This window comes from Oryzias melastigma, linkage group LG17 (genome assembly GCF_002922805.2).
Source record: "Oryzias melastigma strain HK-1 linkage group LG17, ASM292280v2, whole genome shotgun sequence".
Classification (NCBI taxonomy): Eukaryota; Metazoa; Chordata; class Actinopteri; order Beloniformes; family Adrianichthyidae; genus Oryzias; species Oryzias melastigma.
In genome coordinates, this window is record NC_050528.1 from 10,203,554 (window position 1) to 10,223,866 (window position 20,313).

General features: G+C 36.4%; 2 protein-coding genes and 1 long non-coding RNA gene across 4 annotated transcripts in view; 1 reads left to right on the forward strand and 2 right to left on the reverse strand.

Annotated features, from left to right (window-relative positions):
* Positions 1-2,014: 2,014 nt before the first annotated feature.
* LOC112147819 lies at positions 2,015-2,501 on the reverse strand. The gene is made up of 2 exons (XR_002919540.2): positions 2,347-2,501; positions 2,015-2,259 (listed from the first exon to the last, which is right to left on the reverse strand). It is a non-coding gene; the product is annotated as an uncharacterized LOC112147819 (long non-coding RNA).
* A 2,297-nt stretch (positions 2,502-4,798) lies between these two features.
* On the forward strand, positions 4,799-11,639 carry LOC112147820 (uncharacterized protein KIAA0040). 2 transcript variants are annotated; one of them, XM_024274443.2, is made up of 3 exons: positions 4,799-5,044; positions 9,444-9,649; positions 9,761-11,639. In XM_024274443.2, the coding sequence occupies exon 3, from the start codon at positions 9,765-9,767 to the stop codon at positions 10,092-10,094; it is 330 nt and encodes a 109-aa protein (XP_024130211.1). In that variant the 5' UTR covers positions 4,799-5,044; positions 9,444-9,649; positions 9,761-9,764; the 3' UTR covers positions 10,095-11,639. The 2 variants fall into 2 exon arrangements, with proteins under 2 accessions (XP_024130211.1, XP_024130210.1); XM_024274442.2 differs by adding an exon at positions 9,201-9,277 and having other exon boundaries at positions 4,807-5,044; positions 9,444-11,639.
* Positions 11,640-18,156: 6,517 nt separating this feature from the next.
* The window catches only part of tnn (tenascin N), a 42,283-nt gene continuing 40,126 nt past the window's right edge, over positions 18,157-20,313 (reverse strand). Inside the window, exon 16 of the mRNA XM_036216453.1 lies at positions 18,157-19,601. Coding sequence (XP_036072346.1) covers positions 19,509-19,601 — 93 coding nt within the window. The 3' untranslated portion in view covers positions 18,157-19,508. The remainder of the gene's footprint in view (positions 19,602-20,313) is intronic.

A 20,313-nucleotide genomic window follows, 5' to 3' on the forward strand; every position in this document is an offset into this window, starting at 1 on the left:
TGTCTTTACATAGAGAAGTATCATTATTCATTAATAATTAATGAGCAAATTAGTTATTTCAAACTGGTCTCCCTTCGTATGACTAAGTGAAGTAGATTTCAGTTTCATAAAGGTTCGTGACCCCTGTTTTAGACCATGTTAGTTGTAAAAATACAACTTCAGAAAACACAAAAATCATTATGTGTTTCATTTAATACTTGAAAAGACACAATAACAGAGAAAATAATGTATTTCCTTGCTTAGAACATCACAAGGTTTCCAATGAGAATGTATTCCTCCAGGCTGAATGTTTCCTTTTTAACCAAACCGTGAAAACACAAACACATGGTCGTCATAAGCAACAATAAATGTCTATACATTTAAAAACAAATGCCTGCAGCTAACTTTCCCCTACTTTAAGACTCAAATATAAGTATATAATCTTGAAAATAATTTAAACATATAAATATGTTTTAAGCCTGAAGGAAAGTCAATCATTTCTCTCTCATAAATATCATTTATTTTAGATAATATGTTGAGATTCTGATTCCTTTAACTCTGAAAAAGCTAAAAAGTTGCGCTCCACCACTTCAGTTATGTTCTGTTGTGTAGGAAACAGCTTTCAGGCATTTTAACTTTCCCAAGAACGTCTGTGCATATGAGATAATGACACCGCAGCTGCAACAACTGAGTTTTTTCTTGTTTTTATGAAGTTGCAGCAACTTCCTCATTAAAATCATCTTTTACCTATCTTTCCTAATCTTGACATTAATGTCTTTTTCGCCATTTTGTCTTCAACTAATATAAATATTTAGTTTAAAAATGAATTTTTGGCTGAACGACGGACAAATCTCCACGTGACGAGTTTATATATTTTCCTTCTTTTTTTTTTAACCTGTGAGAGGAACAAGAAGAACCTTAAAAGTCCCCTTTGATTCAGTTTGACTTCTACGGAAGAGGGAAAAAACATTTTATTTATCACTGTTTGTTTTGCTTGTTTGTACAAGACAAAGACGAGTAGCCATAAGTGGAGTTTGTGTCATATGAGAACTATGCAGAACTTATTACATAATTAAAACTTAAAATAGAAACTAAGCTTCACATGCAATTTTTGTGCCGTGCCTTTACAGGCCAGACAATATTTTTTTTTCAGTCAAGACTTTTTTTTTTTTTTCCTGCTACAAGCAAAAGACAAATTCCTTATATAGACAGTCTCACTGCCTCGGCCCAAACATTTTACATCACTGAATCACAGCTCAGTTTCTCCTCCAGGGGACCTATTTTATTAGCCAGCTATTCCTGGACTCTTGTCAGATTCCACTACAGCAACACTTTGGTCACTTTTCATTAACGCCCACGTTCAAGAACGTACAGACGGCGCTACGTCGGCTGTTCCTAAAGAAAGCAGAGCTGAAAGGTTGCAGTAATTGGTAATTACATGAGGCTCTGCGTTCTCAGCAGGTAATGTCACGGCCACTTTTTGCTATGATTGTCTTACCAGTGATCCAACATAAGATCAGTCGCAATTTCCTGCAATTTGTTGGGCAGTAGACCTGAGCGGGACAAAAGAGCGTATTGTTACAGCATTCCTTCATAAGTGAGCCCCGCTGTGCAAAACCAGATGGCTGCCACACCCACTGTAGCAGAGGTTCAACGCTGTATAAATCAAGATTAAAGTTTTCATTGAGTAACTGGGGCATATGTGAGGGTCAGCGTTGAACATACGGCGTCCTTGGAGGGTTTTGTAGGCATTATGTAGGAAAAACAAAACCTTTCTATCGGCAAGGGCAGGGGATTCTAAAATACACCTGATGACACATTTATGCAGCGCCCGCTGCTCATTTGTTCCCTTGCAGTCTGATTCATGGCATGCAGGACCCTTTTTTTAGAGTGTTCCTTGTGTCTTTTCATGGTTGAAAGGCGTACGAACCGCTTATATATTCTAAGATATTCATAAACTCCCTGCTGTCATGACTACAGAACACGTAGCGACCCAGACGCTGGAACCCGGAAGAAACACAGCAGAGGTCTAGCGTGGAAGGCAATAATTTTAATAATGTGGTGAGAAGGTTGGGTCCTGAACAGGACAGGAAGCAGGCTCCGAGCAGGAGGCAGAGGTTGGAGGCGTAGTAGGCGATCTTGTCCTCCAAGAGGGAGATGGCCGTCTTGGACGCAGGAACGTGAAGCAGAGGCAGAGGCTCGTGGTGTGACCGTGGAAGGAGACCCGACTGGAGATCCGGAAGTGGGGAAAAACATGCAACCACTCGAGGTAGGAGATTCCTGAGAGAGAGTGAGAGAGGTATTTAGACAGAGTCTCGGCAAAAACGTGGCAAGACTGTGGCGTAGACGAGGTGGCCGAATATGCACCATCAGGGGCAACGGACTGGCGGGGAATGAAGGTCCTGGAGCTCCTTAAGTAGGCAGGTGAGGAGACGAGATGAGTGGTTGCAGCTGGGGATGATCAGCAGCCAGGTGGAGAGGAGGGGAGAGTGGAGAGGGGGAGGAGACTGACAGAGGCACCATGACACCTGCAAGATTAAAAAATGTGTGTGCATAAAAGATTGCTTCTACACACAGGTTTTTTTTGATGTAGCAATCAAAGGCAGCAAATGGAATATACAGTGAAATCATTTTCATACAAACTATCCTAAAGAAGGATTTCCATCAGGGGAAGTGCTGCTTCTCCGAGGTCATTAATCAAAGCTGGCTAAAAAAGTGACTGGAAACTCTAGTGCCTCAATAACAGCTGGGGTAGAGTTTCACGGCACGTCCCGCCTGCCCAGCACCTTCAGCGAGGGTACACACACTTTGTGTGTGTGTGTGAACGGCTGGTTGCTATTTGGCTAAAATTGTTCCTTTTTTTTACTCCACACACACCTTTTCGACATGGCGAGGCTTGTCTCATCAATTTTCATGTAACCATGGCCTGTGGCCACAAAAAAGAACACGGCGGGTTGAGTCAGTCAAGTGGACCGGATGTTTGGTTTTAGAGATTATCAAGCAGTAGTTTGTAAAAGCTTGAGGTCATTATGGAAGAACAGAAGTGCTGGATGCTGATCTGAAATTAACCCTCAACTGTAATCATTTTTTTTAAGTAAGTTATAATGAATTTAACATAACTCACCCTTTACATACACTGATGTCTCTCCACTTCAACTCATAGTGAAGAGGACTTGTTTTAGTCTTTGGCAAAAACAATTAACTTGACTGAACTGAAAGAGCATCGACTTATGGAGAGAATATAGTATCAACACAATCTGTGTGAGTGTAATTCTTGATTTGTGCACACAACTTTGTACTTTGCATGTGTACATTTTATTTTGCATTTTTTTTAGTATTTAGTCATTTTTGTACCTTTGCACAAAATGTGTTGTATAAGTCACAAATCAAGAATTACGCACGCACAAGTCAAAAGCTACGCACAAATCCAAAGTTATGCACACAAATCAAGAATTACACACACACATCAAGGTATGTGCACAAATCCAAAGATATAAATACAAATCAATTACACACAAATCCAAAGTTATGTGCACAAATCAATAATTACACACAAATCCAAGTTATGTGCACAATTGCAGGATTACACACGCACACATCAAGTTATGTGCACAAATCAAGAATTACGCACAAATCCAAAGTTATGCACACAAATCAAGAATTACGCACAAATCCAAAGATATACACACAAATCAATTACACACAAATCCAAAGTTATGTGCACAAATCAATAATTACACACAAATCCAAAGATATACACACAAATCAATTACACACAAATCCAAAGTTATGTGCACAAATCAATAATTGCACACACATCAAGAATTACAAATGCACAAATCCAAGTTATGTGCACAATTGCAGGATTACACATGCACACATCAAGTTATGTGCACAAATCAAGAATTACGCACAAATCCAAAGTTATGCACACAAATCAATTACACACAAATCCAAAGTTATGCACACAAATCAAGAATTACACACAAATCAAGTTATTTGCACAAATCAAGAATTACAAATGCACAAATCCAAGTTATGTACACAATTGCAGGATTACACACGCACACATCAAGTTATGTGCACAAATCAAGAATTATGCATAAATCCAAAGTTATGTGCACAAATCAATAATTACACACACATCAAGTTATGCACAAATCAAGAATTACAAATGCACAAATCCAAAGGTAATGTGCACAAATCAAGAATTACAAATGCACAAATCCAAACTTATGCGCACAAATCAAGAATTACACACAAACAAATCAAAAGTTTCGCATAAATCCTAAGTTATGTGAACAAATCAACAATTGTGCACACACAAATTCAAAGTTCTGCACGAAGCAACAATCACACGCTCAAATCCAAAGTTAAACACAAACCAAGAATTACACACGCACAAACTGAGGTGACACTATTTTCTCTCCATATCGACCACTTTCCTACGAGCTTGCTCTTCTCATGAGCTAATGCTTTCACATCCACACTCTGCTCATGACACTAAAGCACTTTTCATTTTTGTATTTTTCATCTCCTTTTTTTGGTGAAGTTCTGGGAGTTTCTGCTCTTAAGCAACAAGCTTCCAGCTTGCCTGCAACCGAGCAGAGTGTTGCAACCTTTTCAGAGCAATGCATGAACGTCTGCTTGTGTTTAATGAGCATAACGGGGAGTTTATTTCAAGCACTCTCTTGTTTAGTTTGGCCCAACTTTTTGGCTCTGAGTCTGACGTCATTTTAGTGCTACTTGTTAGGGTAAACTAAAGCAGCCACAAGAATCCTGTGCGCAATGCAGGACGTAGAGGCTGAGACAGAGGGCCCATTATTGCAGAAAGTGGGCAGGGTCAAATGACGTCGTTACCACTACACACACACACACAGGAGGAGGAGGATGGGAAACACGGGTATAGAGGGAAACAGGAACAGAAAGTGAAGACTTGTCAAGATGTCTTGGTGAGTGAGAACAGAACAGAGCAGAGGGCAGATGCCAAAACACCATTATCAGACGCCTGAGCAGCTGACTGGATTAGACTAACGGGAGATCTGACCTACTAACGCCTAAGGGGGTAAGGTACTGTTTTTAGAGACAACTTCAGGGCCAGCATTAACTTTGATTCAGTCATTGTGCCTTACATAAACCGTCTGTTCTCTGACTTCTCTTAAAATATGTTTGTAAAAGGAGTTTCTTCCAGACTTTGATAGCATGAATGTCCCAGACGTCTTGAACTTTCTTCCTTTCTTTCTTTCAATCAGCTGTCTAGATGTTCAATAGGCGCAGCATCAACTAATATGCTTGATTGGATTACAGTTTAAAGAATCCCTCCTTCTTCTTACTGAAAAATACCTTCCACTCTTCTTATTTTACTCATGCAGGATCGAGTTGACACAAGTCTTAACGGTTACGGGCTTGTGCACATGCTCACGCTGTATGTCAAAATAAGGGGCCATGCTTTGTGATCCAAGATAGATCATACTTCCTGCCACAAAAAAACCCCAAAAAGTTGTTTCTTGCCTTCTTCTGTTTTGAATATATTGCTAACGATCCATGAATTAATGGTGAGATCTGTTCTCAATTCTAGCTCGGGGCGAGTCATTAAAGATTCCTGCCTTGCCTTCTGTCATATCTTTCGCCTTTTAGGTCACACATGCTCCTTAAAAAGCAGCAGGGGCCAACTGAGTGCAACCAAAACATTCTTCTCAGCCCTTTCCTGGCTTTGTGTGTCTCAGAAATGAACTTTTCCTGTAAGTGAACGGCTCAAGGACAGCTTAGTGTCATGAGAAAGTAAAAGAGGCAATGAAAACCTTCAACAAAATAGTTGTAACGTATACTTTTATGTTTGTTTTAATATTATGGGATGCTAAAAGCCAAGATTTTTCACAAAAACACTTGAACTAATCTATAAACTGAACAAAAAAGGCAACACATACATTTATATGCATAAATAAAATGGCATATTCATTCCACGTAATGATTTTTCTTCTGATTCAATGTTACTTTGTTTTTTTGTCACCTCCAAGACTCACTGTCGTAATATTGACACTTTTATTAATGAAGTGCGAAAGGTCACAGTGTGTAAAAATGCGCCGCAGTAATTTGTCTCAGTTTATCCACATTTGTGTGTTTATTTTACAGATCTATCAAAACGAATGAATAAAAAAAAAAAAAATCACGTTTGTTCATTTCATGTTCCAAATGTCAGAGTTGTGTTGAGCAAAATGAATTTCTACATTGTTATTGGAACACAAGCAAAAACAATGTTGTTGTTCTCCTCTGACAGAAACTTCCTGCCACTCGTCAGAGCTGCTAATGTCAAGATATGGAGGGAAATGAGTTCCCCTTGTGTTGTCTTGACCTTTTTTAATAATCTGGGATCGTTTATGTTAAATCATCCAGTTGTAATCTGTCAGATTAAGGGTTCATGTTTGCCTCAAACTCTAAAAACATCATTTTTCTTGTTGATAAAATGTCATTCTTCAAGTTTTATATAAATATATATTGAATTTACATCCAAACTTGTCTTTTAGTGACAATGTTTTGGTTATAAAAATGGTGGAAAACAGTCTCAAAGGCTCCTGTCTAATAAAAACTCAGACTTTTATCTTTACTAACATTAACATGTTGGGTGGCTTTTCACATCTTTGCACAGTAAAAAAGAAATGAAGCTACTAAAGACGAAACTTCATGTTGGGAGGAGGACAGATACAAAATGAGGAACAGAAACCATGTTGTGTTTTATAGATGTCAAGAAACGTATACACATGTCGTAGTAATGATGTGACACAACCTAAACTGTACTACTTCAGAATTTAAGTCATCTGCTTTGGGAAAATGTGTCATACCGCAAAGTCAAAACAAGATATTTAAAACCACCTCCCACGTTTGACTGAAGAAGGACTTTAGTTTGAACAATAGGGGGGAAAAATACAACAGTTTCAACCACTAATTTACAATTTTGTGTCAACACGTTAAGTTTAATCTTTAATGATTTCATTTAAAAGTTTAACTTTTTTTTTCTCTGTTCAAAGACAGAGTCCCACAGGGGTCATGACCCTGCCCTGCCACAGACCCACCGCATTGGCAATGAGGAAGTACTCAGTGTCAGCATCTGCGTTCCCATTACACATATGAGCAAACTTTAGAAATGTCGGACAAACACAATTTCACAGTTAGTTTCCATTAAAGCGGTCATCGTGAACTAAATCCATATACATGATCATATGTTACCACAGGAACACTCAAATACAAAAATATTTATGAAATATTAGTTATTTTCATTAGTTTTTTTCATACCTAGAAGTAAAACAACTGGATTTCTGAGGCTCCGCCCATTTCATGACATCATCATAGAGCTGCGTTTCTCTCACGAAAACAAACAGCATCCAAACTTTTTTAAAGATGGTTAAATACTATAATCTGCATTTAGCAGGCCAAACCATTACTACACTAGTTCACTACACAAATACACTCAGAATCTGTGACTGTTCCTGACTGGGGGAGGGGGGTCTAAAGTAACAAACCTGTTTGAGCTGGAATTTACTGAAAACAGAACACAATTGGAAGATATACAGTATTGTGCCTCTAAAATGAAAGTTTTTTGTTGATCACCACTAGATCTGTGGAGAAATTGGGTGTTGGTGTCAGACTGGGGTGAAGCAGACTCTTCCTGAAAGGGGCCGTCCTCACTCTGTGACATCAGCGCGTGAGGACCCGCTCGCTTTCGTGGGTATGGGGGGCGGGATTACTCAGAAATATAGATCAAAATGCTGCTTTTAGGGTTCTTGAATACACAGTTTAATACACTTAAAAGCTCAAAAAGTAGATTTTTTAATGGCATGGCCCCTTTAAATTATAATAATGCAAATAAACACAAACCAACTTACACGATAAGTCACTCAAAAGCACGGCAACGGATGTGAGCAATACTTGATAGTACTTGATACTAGCGCTCATCATCTATCAAAGGAGACGTCGGGATTTTATTTAAGCCGTGGAGCGGATACGAATGAAGCGGCTTTGAGAAATCATGGTCGGCACCCTCAACTTTTGATGAGCTGCGTGATGCTGTGGTGCAGTCACTGTTGGTCACGTGACTCATTTAATTGGAAAAAAGTGTTTCTATTGCAGTTTTGCAAATATATCAATTTTGATATGTCTCAAAAACCAATCCTCCAAGTGGCAACACTTTTTTTAATTTTTTTATTAATCGAATGAAACTTAGCAAAAAGACTTACACAAGCTGGAAAGAGATTATCTGTGTCTACTAAGATTAAAATCTAATTTCCAAATAAGAATTTTTGTAAAGATTATACACTGATGCATTAAAAAAGTACAAATTACCGTCTGGTTCACGAGTATTTGTTAACTAAATAGCTCTAGAATAGAGTTTAGCAATGTATCACATGACTAACCTGTAACCATGCATCCATTTTTGTTTGTTTTTATCCATGATTTCTGGAATTTAAGTGACGAATCAGCCTCGTTAAACCATCTTTTTTTATTTTTTTTTTAAACTAGTAATCAATAAAGTTTCAGGCACAGATTTTAATGTTTCAAACACATTTATATAAAAACATTAAAAGGACAAAAAACTAAATATTTTCCTTCGATTTAAAACACCTAAGACACATATTGAGTTGGAGTGTTGAGTCAATGTTGAGACTTCCTGTGAAGTAAGTGTTTTGGCGGTTTGTCTGTGGGTTAACTTCTCTCTCACATGCGCGACAGTACAGACAGGGAGAGGTTCGCTGAATTTCCACTTGCAGATGCATCCTTTTGTGCAGCTCATGCATATGCACGACGTGAATCGTTGTTCTTTTCCTGTAACGAGGACACAAAACGTGTCTTTACGTAAAAGCTGCAGTTCAAAGAAGAGAGTTGTTAGAAATCAAGGTTGCAGACTTGATGGGTGTAAAAATGAGCAGTTAGTGGTAAATTCTGTCATATTTCAGAGGTATAGGGATTTTATCAGAGGCTGGCAGAAAATATTAGAAATATTTATGAAATTCTTTCCGTCCATTTTCTGCCTTTGCGGCTTTATTCAGATGGATTTCCTTTAGCAGGTTTCACTCCAGATTATGTCTCTCCATTGTCTCTTATTTCTGACAGTCTGTCACACTCTCCATCTCAGGGGGGGCTCTCAAGAAGATTAGTTACTCTATCTCTGCATTACTTTTGTTCAAACACAATCTCCCTCCAATTTTTTTTCCCTCTGTCTTCCACAGCGGGACACTTGGAAGGATCAGTCCTGAATTCTTAATGACTTCTCTGCAATATTAATGAAAGGAAAGCTTAAGAAAAGGTGACATTAACAAGAGGAAGGAGAGCAAGGGGAGAAATGTTAAAGACATGAAGATGGATTGGAGGGCAGAGAAAAGGAAAGAGGGAGGAAGAGCAGCTGTCAGGAAATGGATTTCTGTCCGTTTTAATTTTCCTTCTCTCACCATATTTCTATATTATCGTTTCAGAAACACGCCGAGGGATCAGCGCGGCGAAAAAGACGAGAGGACGGACGTGGACTCCGGAAAATATTTGAAAATCCTCGTCTCGACAGAGAAAAGCAAACAATAGAAGTGCCGGTCGAGTGAGAAAACGGGACTCTTTCAAAGTGACATTCAAGAAGTTTCAGACGGAGCAGCATCTCCAGGAAACTTCCTTCCTATCCATGAAGCATGTAAAAGCTCAGCGTCAAGTCATCAGAAATATTAGAAAATATTCTGCTTAATTCATTAAAACTGAAATTCAAAGAAACTTCACTTCCACTTCTATTGAAACTTCCCAACAGAACCATGGAATGGAAGATTGACAGCATCCAGGATTTTTTCAACCAACTTTGGAGCTTTGTGACAGACAAACACAACCAGGGGGTTTACAACACAATCTGCCTGGCGGTCGTCCTGACGCTCCCCCTGCTCGTCCTCCTCACCGCAGTGCTGGTGTGCTGCCACTGCTGCTGCTGTCGCCATGCCAACAGCTGCTGCCGCTGCTGTGGAGACACCGCAACAACCTCAAGGTTGGAAACAAAGAAGAAAAAAAACTCCAGCAACAATGAAGACTTGTGGATTTCTGTAAAGACGGTACCCATGACGCCTGACAGAGTGGCACTGACTATGGTGTGAGAGCCTCAACTTTCAGATGTGGCGAATAATCCCAGGCCAGTTCATGCAGGGAGAATGTTAAGACATTTTTATCATAAGAAAACCTTTACAGATGTGACAAAATGTATTAAAAGTGTGTATAATTCAGGAAATTCCTATATTCTTGTGAGTTTTGTTTTTTCGACGATGTTTACAATATATATTTTTTTTATTCTGAAAGTTGTCTGTAGACAGAAGCACCCACCTGCGAGTGTGAGTAAGTGTGTGTTCGTCAGTGTGTGGGTGAGTGAGCGTTAGAGGTGCAGAGCACTTTGTTCCTAGAGCTCCCATGTGAAATTCATTGTGTCTGAGAGGGAGCCAATTTGAGCTCTGCCCGGTGTTCAAATAGTTGTATTTCTGCCTACTTTTCAGATTCAGGCTGCAATGGATCCACAGATTGTCTCTCCTCGTCTTGAATAAAAGGCACTGACATCTAAAAGCCGCATTACTGCCTACAGAATAGTAAAAGAAACAACCTTTAGCGGTCTTTGTGTAGATATTTTCATCATTCATCACTGCACACCAGAGGGTTCACTTGTTTTTTCGAGAACTTCAAAGACCCACTCCAATGAAAATTGTGTTTTTAATGTGGCATTTTTCTCATATATGAAGAAAATTTGATCATTTTTTAATTCAAATTGTTGTGAATCAGTTGGAAAACGGCTGCAGGTGTGAGGTAGAGGCTACTACAGTAAAGTTGAGTACTTTTGAAGTAAGCTTGCAGGAGAGTGGAAAAACAGATGCATGATGGGGAAGGGGGCGGGCTTACTCCACTCCAACAGTCCCGCCCACAACCTTGAAGTGAATTTCTTTCTGCAGAAACTCCTCGAAAATAATGCAAGTTTTTCGATTTTAGTAAAAAAAAAAAAAAACGATATTATAATACTTAAAAACCACCAGGAACACTTGAAAATACATCAAAATATAATCGGAGTGAGACTTTAAAAACTTTTCTCAACATTGGGAGGAAGGAATGTGTTACAGTTTATTAAATATTGTCCATTTGTGTATATTTTTTTCATTTTATTTAAAGTTGTATTATATTCTCTACTTCAAATTAACAATTTAAAGCCTAAACTGTCTTTCGATTCTTTATTTTATAACCTTAAGAAATTAAAAAATAGAGAAACAAAAATGTGTACACTTCCTGTGCAGCAGATGTATTTATTTTTGGAAGGTTACATCTGAATTAAATGTCTTTTTTCCTGTCTGGAGTTTCCTAACCCCCATTAAAATGAGTTTGAGGATGCATGACTGACTTCACACTTGAGTGTTCATGCTAAATATTTTTAGCTAGAGTTAGGAAGTCATTGCAATATATATATTTATATATATATTTTACTTTTAGTCCGTTTTTTTTTTTATAATGCAAAAGTTAAAATTGTTACAGCACATGTGTTTACAATATTTATTAAAGGTTTTCAAAATATGAGTCTTAAGGCACGTGGTGTTCTCTTAATTTTTTTGTTTTGTCAAGTTAAAGGAAGAGTAATTTTAAAGTTTTGAACAGAAAAAAAAAAAAAAAAACAACAATATTTTGATATGTCTTCCTGGATCAGAGTTCTGGAACCATCTCCATAGTGGCTCTCTGGCTATAAAGAAAAATAAAGTAATAGTATTTTTTTCAAGTAAGGGTTACTAAACTACCATTTATTTAATTTAGATAAGTTAAGTTTGTAAATCTATGGCTGAGGTGCACCCTGAAGATAAACTATGTAAACATTTTTAAGTCCCTGCTGACTGGAAGAAGTCTTTTTTGCTCCATACTTCCTCCAGAATTCACCGATTTCAAATACAAAGCAAAACTTTGGTAATAAGTTTAATCCTTTATGAGCTTAAAGCTAATATACTGGGATGATCCAGTCTTGCACAAGGCGTCTTTTATTTTGAAAGGAAATCATGCGAGCTTCTATCAAACTTAAAAATCATCTCAAATGCCACAAAAGAAGCATAATTCATATTTTTATTTAAAAATACATTGTAATTAATTCACAGTTGTATTAAAATAAGACAAAATAGGATTTGATTAGTAGAAAACAAGCCCTCTTTTACTGTAAAAGGTTGTATTTGATTTTCCATTCTGACTTTTTAGCATAGTCACTTTGTTAAAATCACTTTTCCTTAATGCTGCAGTGTCTTCTAATATGTTTAAATGTGTTATTATTTACTAACTCTTTGCTGAGGCTTTACTTTAATTTCACATTTAAATGTTTTGCATCACATGTCTAAAACACTATGACTCACAAAGTAAAAGAATCGTCTTTCTTGTGGCATTTCAGCTCAAATCGAGCTGAAAATCTGCTCATGAATCATCTGTACGCATTTGTTTTCTCCAGGCCAAAAACCTTGATCTTCCTGCTGGGAATGCTGGACGTTCCCATTTCATCATCGTAAAAATACATCCAGATGTGAAGATTAGGGGTTATCTCATCTCCCTCGCCTCCATACAGAGAAATTCTTCTTTTTTTTTTAAATAAAATTGATCAAAATCACACTCTAAAACTGAAAAGTTGGCCATAATTCAGATACATTTAACCCTTTCACAGGATGGGTTTTTGAGTTTGTTTTCATCATATTTTACTGAATGATAGCAGTCATGCTGTTTACACTCATTGTAAAGACAAGAAAGCAATATCTTTCTTCTCATCTTGCTTCAAACAATTTTCTTGAAAAAAAATATGTTAGTACAAGATAAATCTGCTTCTCTTCAGGCAGGAAGTCACATTTTTTGCGTCTCCATCAGCCTACTTCCTGCAAACCACAATTTATGACAAATAACTGCCAAATTGGTGAGCATGACGAATCCGGCCAGAAATGTTTTTGTATTTTTAGTCCTGCCAGTAATTTATTCTGAGTAATTATAAACCAAATGTGGGAAAAGTGTGGCCTTCTCTCTTTATTAAGCACTTTTACTTGTACAGACATGAATACTAATAATGTTTTTCTTTTTTCCGTTCCACTTTTTCTTTTTTTTTCCTACGGCTTCATAAATTTATCACTTGACCATGACGAGCTGCAGCTAATTATCATCTATCCCATCCATCAAAAAGCAATGAAAATGACTTTCTTCAAACAACTATGTGCCATAAATATTTATAATGCTTCTAATTGAGTTTCAACAAATGCATATTTTAACTTTGTGATGTTGAAGAAATTTCTGAATGACAAAACAGAGCTGAATTAAAGCACATACAGATGTACATACAGTATATATTTAGGAAGTTGCACATTTTTTGTGTGGTATTTTAAGCTCATTTGTAGTTCTTTGTAGTTTTACTGCCTTTAATAGAATTGAAATAAACTTGTTATTTTTTTTTTAGACAGACAGTATGAGTCTCTACAAATTGTGACATGCAGAAAAGATGCATTCCAGTGATAATACCCAGCTTCCCTGAGTGAGATGCAGACTTAGATTGCACACTTGTGACTGTGAGATTAAATATATATCTGTTTGAAGCTTTGGGTGAACTACTTTAAAGTCCCAGTCTGATGAAAATCATGTTTTTTGAGTTTTTAACACATATATGTGACATTTTTCCCATAAAAGAGAACAAATGTAATAAGAAATCATTTTGTTTTTGTTATTTCCAAGTATATTTCCTTTTAAATCGCTGACAGGCTCTGTTTGACACCATAGGTCAGTAGGAAGCAGTTCATCTCCAGGACATAACTTGCACTTAACTGATTTTTTTTGCCTTTGTTTTTAACAAATTAGAAATAATTCTCTCTGCAAATTCATCCAATCTCCAACTCTGCATCAGAGCGCATGCATCTGTAACTGCGTTTTTTTATTTAATGAGTATCTGTTTTGTTTCATTTCACCAAGACACAATGTCAAAACCAACTGATAAAACAAATTTATTTGTTTTATTAGTCACTTATGGTTTCTTTGCTCCAAAATGTGAGTAATGAGGGTTTCGTAATTGTAATATAATTATTTAAATTTGAGCTTCATTTAATTATCTTTCTCCATTATTGACAAAAGTAATTAAATTACAGTAATTCATTACTTAATCATTCATTACTCCAACACTATCTGTATGTCTAGTTCTCAAACATCATGAAAAAAAATGATAAAATACACTCGAAATGAAGATAAAAGTAAGAAATAATTAAAAGAAAAAAAATGTAAAAACTCCAAACTTTATTTATTGTGTCATATTTTCTAACACTGAAAAAAGTGGTCTAGAAATCTAGTGTGTTGTAATAGAACATACAAAAACCTTTAAATACAAATTTAAAAGCACTTTTAAAGCTATTTTTTTTAAAGCTCTAGTTCTTTTCCCTGAAACGACAATGAAAAACTTAATAAGTATGTCTTCAGAAGAACATATTTGTGTGAAAATCAAAGAAAAGGACATGAGATTCCTTCCAAAGTGTATGAAATATGTCAAACAAAGTAACTTAATTGTTGATGCAACCCTTAAACTTCATGTATCTCTTGAAGATTTAGCAGTTATGACTGTTTGTTGTTCTCTAGATGCTAAGAAAATGTGGGTCAAAAGTGAGAATTGAATGTGAAGGATGGTATGTATATAATTTTTAAATAATACTTTTTATGCATATTTTATGTTTTGTTTTTACTTGAAAAACTGCTAAAGTCATTGTTTTTGTTTTAATTATGAACTTGTTGGGATTTCTTGGTTGCTATGCATCATTTCTCTCGGCTTTAATCATTGATAAAGAACACAAAACAAAGATGACAGAAAGGAAAAATGTACTGCAAGCGTAGAGCAATATTTCATTTTCTGTTTCACATTAAAAGAACTAAAACATTTTCAGGATTTTACTTGATTTGTTACACCAGCCAATTCTATAGCATGTTGAGAAATGCTTTTTAAATGTTTGTGTAATAAGTCATTTTCACAAAGACATGCCACATCTCTGTTGAGGTCAGATAAACCTTAAATAGAAGTATCTATCTTTGAAAAATATCTACAATGTATCTAAGTTGTTGTTGAGGAATATTCTCATTCATCCAGGTCTTGTAGAGTCAAGGCATCAGGACTCAGTAACATTTCAAAGAAAACTTCAAAATGGAGTGACTCTGCTTTAGTTTATGTTGTTGCTATTTTCTGGACTAAATTTAAAAAGTGTTTCAGCTGTTTGTCAAGCTACATTCACACTGGCCACTCAAGAACATCCTATACTGTACACACTTTCATGAACGAGCGCAGGAGTGTTCACACCTGTTTTTTTTACTTTAAACTAGCGATCGTCTACTAAAATGAGCTATGTAGGCTAGAGCTGCCACGCTAGCTTGTTGCAAAGTTGGGCGCCATATTGGATAAGGCTAGATGCCTGTTTCCTGCTGGGCTACAATTGCACACACAGAGCTGGAAAAACAATGAGGAGAAAGTATATTTTTTCTGTCAGCTAATAAAGTATAGAAAACATTTTAGGGAGATCTGAGTGAGTTTACTTTCAGGCTGAACAGGCGTACAGAAGACCGCCTCCCCTGTATCGTGAGTCCTTCTGATAGAGGCTGGGTGGGATCCACATGTGCATTTGGATTGAGACCGGCTTGATAGGCGCCATCGCTTTATAGCGAATGCCACCCGGACCTGTAAGTGCTCACTGTGCCCTCTCTAACGTCTGCAGGCATAGTTCGACTGTCGACAGCGTCTTAACGCCCTGTGCAGGGATTGGTCTATTTACAACAAGCTTTAGGGGTCTGCGGCAATGTGGGCTGCACCGACCCGTCTTGAAACACGGACCGAGGAGTCTAACGGTTTGTGTAAATCTTAGTATGGGTAGAGAAATGAATACAGTTATCAGGTGTGTTTCCTATACAATGACGGATATATTTGAAATTTTTAAAATGGCGTTCATCTATCGCACTTCGTACAAACACATTAATACCACGGATTGGGTCTTAAATTTATGATTCCTTTTCAAATCTGACCAAAAATAAGCTTTTTTTTTACGTTTTACAGTATCTGCTGAGCTGTGTCTCATTGTTTACTCCCCTAACTGATATGGCATCACTCTTTACGTTTCTTCTACAATGGTAACAGGCTAGCATAGCGTCTCTAGCCTTTATAACTCATTGGTCCACCACCTACAATTGGCACAGGCTTGGAGCGTAAAGTTGAAGTTAATCCTGCAAATCTTTCTCCAGACTTTTTAGTTTTGATAGTTCCGTCCTATAAATGTGTCAGAATTCCGACCGGGCGGAAAAAGGCAAATATTAATGTCTTCTTCGTGATCAGTTCACAGCGTTTGGCACTTAACGCTACCCACATGTCACCATCAAATAGTTCAACCAGCTGAACTTTCAGTGCTCAATCAATGAATGATTTGTACATTATTCCCAAAATGTGTCTTTTGTCAAATAACAGATGATTAGTGGATTGGGGTTCGTCCCTCCTGCTCCATAAATGCTCCAGTGACTAAAGTATTCTGTCCTAAAGCAAATGTTTGATAGATTTTCTTCTGCCTCCTTTTTTCTGTTCTTTGCAGTCTCAGTGGTTTTTTTTGTCTTACTCCAGATGTTACTGTGTATATCTTTTTTGTCCATCTTTATCCTTTTTCTCATTCGCCCTCAGCAGATGGTTTACCATCACTGAGTTTGCTTCTGCTGGAGATTTCTTCCAAATCTTAAAATCTCTCCTCTTCATTGTTGCTTTTTGCTTGTTCAGTATGAAAAACCCTTCAATCCTTTACACTGTTGTGGGTCAGCAGTTTAACTAAATATTTCTATTTTCCTTGGCTTTACTTCTCTATTTCTCTAGCTAAAAAAAAAATCAAGCAGCGACCAAGAGAAACAATTTTCACATTTTTTTAAATCACAGCGAACAACTTATTGGGATTTTAATAAGAGTTCTGGTGAGATCTGAGAACAATTCCTGTAACATTTTAGTCATCTGCTTTGTCTGACGTGGTAAATAAAGACTTAGTTGACTCATTATTTTTTGCCCGCCTACGCAGAAACAAAACCTTAAAGTAGAAATTGGGAAACTCCCTCTAATCGCACTTTATTAGGACACACTTAATTTTCAATGCGACTTATTATAAAATAATTAAAAAAAGACTAAATACAGTAAATAAAAATAGAATTCTGATAAGTCAGACCATGCTTGTCGTATAATGAAATAAGATCCCTTTGATTGCTCTCTGCTACTTCTTATAAGAGAATTTCCCGGAGTGCTGATGGACGCCGCTGTGCTTGTGAAAGCAGACAAGGTTAATGAAGATCCCTGAGGCTGAGATGATTTCATCTCATTAATAGTGCAGTTCAAAGAGCTTAAGGTGGAACCACAAATAGCTTGAAATATTATTGGTCATTGAAGCAAAGCTACAGATATTTTACAAAACATATTGGGGCAAATTTTTTTTTATCAATTTAGTAAAATAAGTTAAATCTTTAAACCTTTTAGTAGTTAAAGTGGACCAAAATGAACAAATACGGACAAGCTTATAGCTGATTTTTTTATTTTTTTAATGCAAAACGATAGTTAAAATAATTTATATGTGAATCATGAAAGGATGAGAACGTTTAGAAAGGATTTCACTGTAACTGTTGTTAAGATTCTGAGCTTTAGTTTGGTTTTTCAGGTTGTTTTCATGGTTTCGTTCATGTCAGGAGTTGTTCACTCCTGGTTCTTGTTGATCATCCACAGCTGTTTTCATTTCTGTTTTCATTTCTGTCACTTACCCTCCGTGTATTTAAGTATCTGGTTTCAGATCGGCTCTGTTTTGACACTCCTTTGATGCTCCTCTGATTTAATCATGTTTCTGTTTTTAGGAAATGTTTTTGTCCCTCATTTTGGGTCCTACACCACCTCTCTCTGACATTCTTTTTTTCAGTTAGACTGAGTTAAACTTGTTTTATCTGAGAATCAACGATCCATAAAACTGAGTTCTTTACAACACAGCTTTAATCACTATCAGAACCCATCTGAAAAAGGACAATTCTCCATAATCTAAGAAGTCTTTTTTGATGCTCACTGGCCTGGAATAAATTAAACAATCATATCTTAAGAAGTTGGATGCAATCGTTTTTTTACCCAGACAGATTGTGTGCAAATAATTCAGAATCCATTTTCTTCATAGAGATTTTGACCAACAAAGTGGGAACATTTCGTAACCTAAGATTAACTCTAAAAACTCGTCTCACATTGACAAATTTGAATAATTAAAACAGTGATGAGGAGAGAAGGCACCATCTCCTAAATAAAAAGAATGTCTTTTAATTAAGTTTTTTGATTTACTAAATATAATCTAAAATTATAGGATTTCTAAAATGTGGCAGTGGAAGATCATTTCACTCTGCATCTGCACCCAAAAAAATAAAATAAAAATTCCCATAAGTCTCATTTGTGAATAAAAAGACAAAGTTTAATGCATTAGCATGATGATGAGAAACAAACCAGAGGAAAGCAGAGTAAAATGAAAATAATCAATATTTAATTCAGAGGGCAGCATTTCTAACAACCGTTTGACTTCCTGTAGTGGTTTTTAAAGGAAATATTGAAGCAAAGATGATCATATTTTGATATTATGATGTAACTCAAAAGACGGATCATTTTAAATGAACACATTTTCATGCAAAGTAATGAAACAGGGTAAAAAAAACAGCCATTTTAGTCACTTCTATCATCAAGCCATTTCTTTAAAATCAGTGGAGTAAACAATATATGCTATTGTGCAGAAGAAAAGTTTCTTTTTGAATGCAAAACATACATTTATATGTTCAAACTGTAAATTAATTTGGTGTAGAAACATTGTGGAAATCTAAAAAAATGAAAACCAAAGGCACCCTTAGGAATCTTCATATAAAGATATGAAAATAATGATAGAAAGTAATGATTTTAATTTTCTCCAAAATATGGATTATTGAGATCCTGAAAATCCTGTTGTAAAACACATTTTATTTACGAAGGATAAGTGTAAAAAAAGTGATTTAAAATTCAAAGACTGAAAGTGCCCAATAAGACATCATGCAATTCATTCATTTCTGACTGGAATACTTTTGTTAGAAGAAAAATGTAAGTTTTAATTTTAACTTATTTTTTATTTAAAAATCTTTTTGTTTCAAACCGTAAAAACAAAAGTGGCGATATAAGCTACAAATTCTGTTCAGACACATTTAAGAAAATTATAGTTTCTTAATTAACATCTTCCAAAAATCACACTAAACTTTTGAATTTCTGATTAAATCTAAAACAAATTTTCACTTAGGAAAATGTTTTTTTTCTTTAAACAAATAAGATCTGAAGCACCAGGGGAGACTATTAAGACATAGTGTTGTTTGTATCTACATATGTACAGAAAGATCAAAACTTAGTGTGATTACAGGTCAATGCAAGAGTTTGCATCTGATGTGGTTTTTTTCCTCTTTTCTTTAAGGCCGTTTGAAAATGAACATTTCTCTCTGCTGACAAGCGATCGTCTCTATCTGCTGGACGCGGCTCCTGCAGGTCGGATCTTCATCTCAGTGAAGTCGAGCGAAGTTAGATGGCCCTTCCACGGCTCCCAATTCACTCCCTAATCGCAAAGAAAGTGAAAAGAAGATAAAAAAGGGCAGATAAAGGAAAAAAACATTGTTTGAATAGTAACGAGGAGTGGAGAAAAGTCACTTATCAGGGATGCTGCATGCTAGACAAACAACAATACTCGTAAATACCAGCTTCCTTTTGCAATCTTGATATTGCATCTTGGCAACAAACACCGTGGGAAACATCTGCAATTTTATTTATGAAATCTTGACCTGAGTAAAGAAATTCCCCGTTCTTTCCTGCAGCATCAGACATAATAACTGTGGTTATTTTCCCATCAGTCTGATCAAAAACACTCACACTTGTGAGAAGTCTGTTTTCTTTTAGCTGATGATGGAGTCTGGCGTTCTTGCTTCAACCCAATACTCCAAAGCAAAACAGTTGCACTTCATTGCTTTGCTCATAAGGTCATTATTAGTGACTGTCTATGAGAACTGGACTGAGTAACCCCTCCCCCCCTTGTATTTAAAACAGGAAGTGCCCGCAGCCAAAGTCCCATGGACTTCTCTGGAGAAATAAACAACTGTTACTTAGTCATAATGTTTATCAGAATAAACATTTTTGCTCTGATTACTTTTTTTAACCTATTTTTTTTCCATTATACTTTTTCTGGAGTGTAGCAGTCAAGGCCCCCAAATGGAACAATTTGTGTTCCCAGACCCTGGAACAAGAATTCACTCCCTAAGTAACTGACTAATTAA

Bases quoted from the DNA above. Each gene is read 5' to 3' on its own strand.
- LOC112147820 (XM_024274443.2), top strand. From the start codon at position 9,765: ATGGAATGGAAGATTGACAGCATCCAGGATTTTTTCAACCAACTTTGG.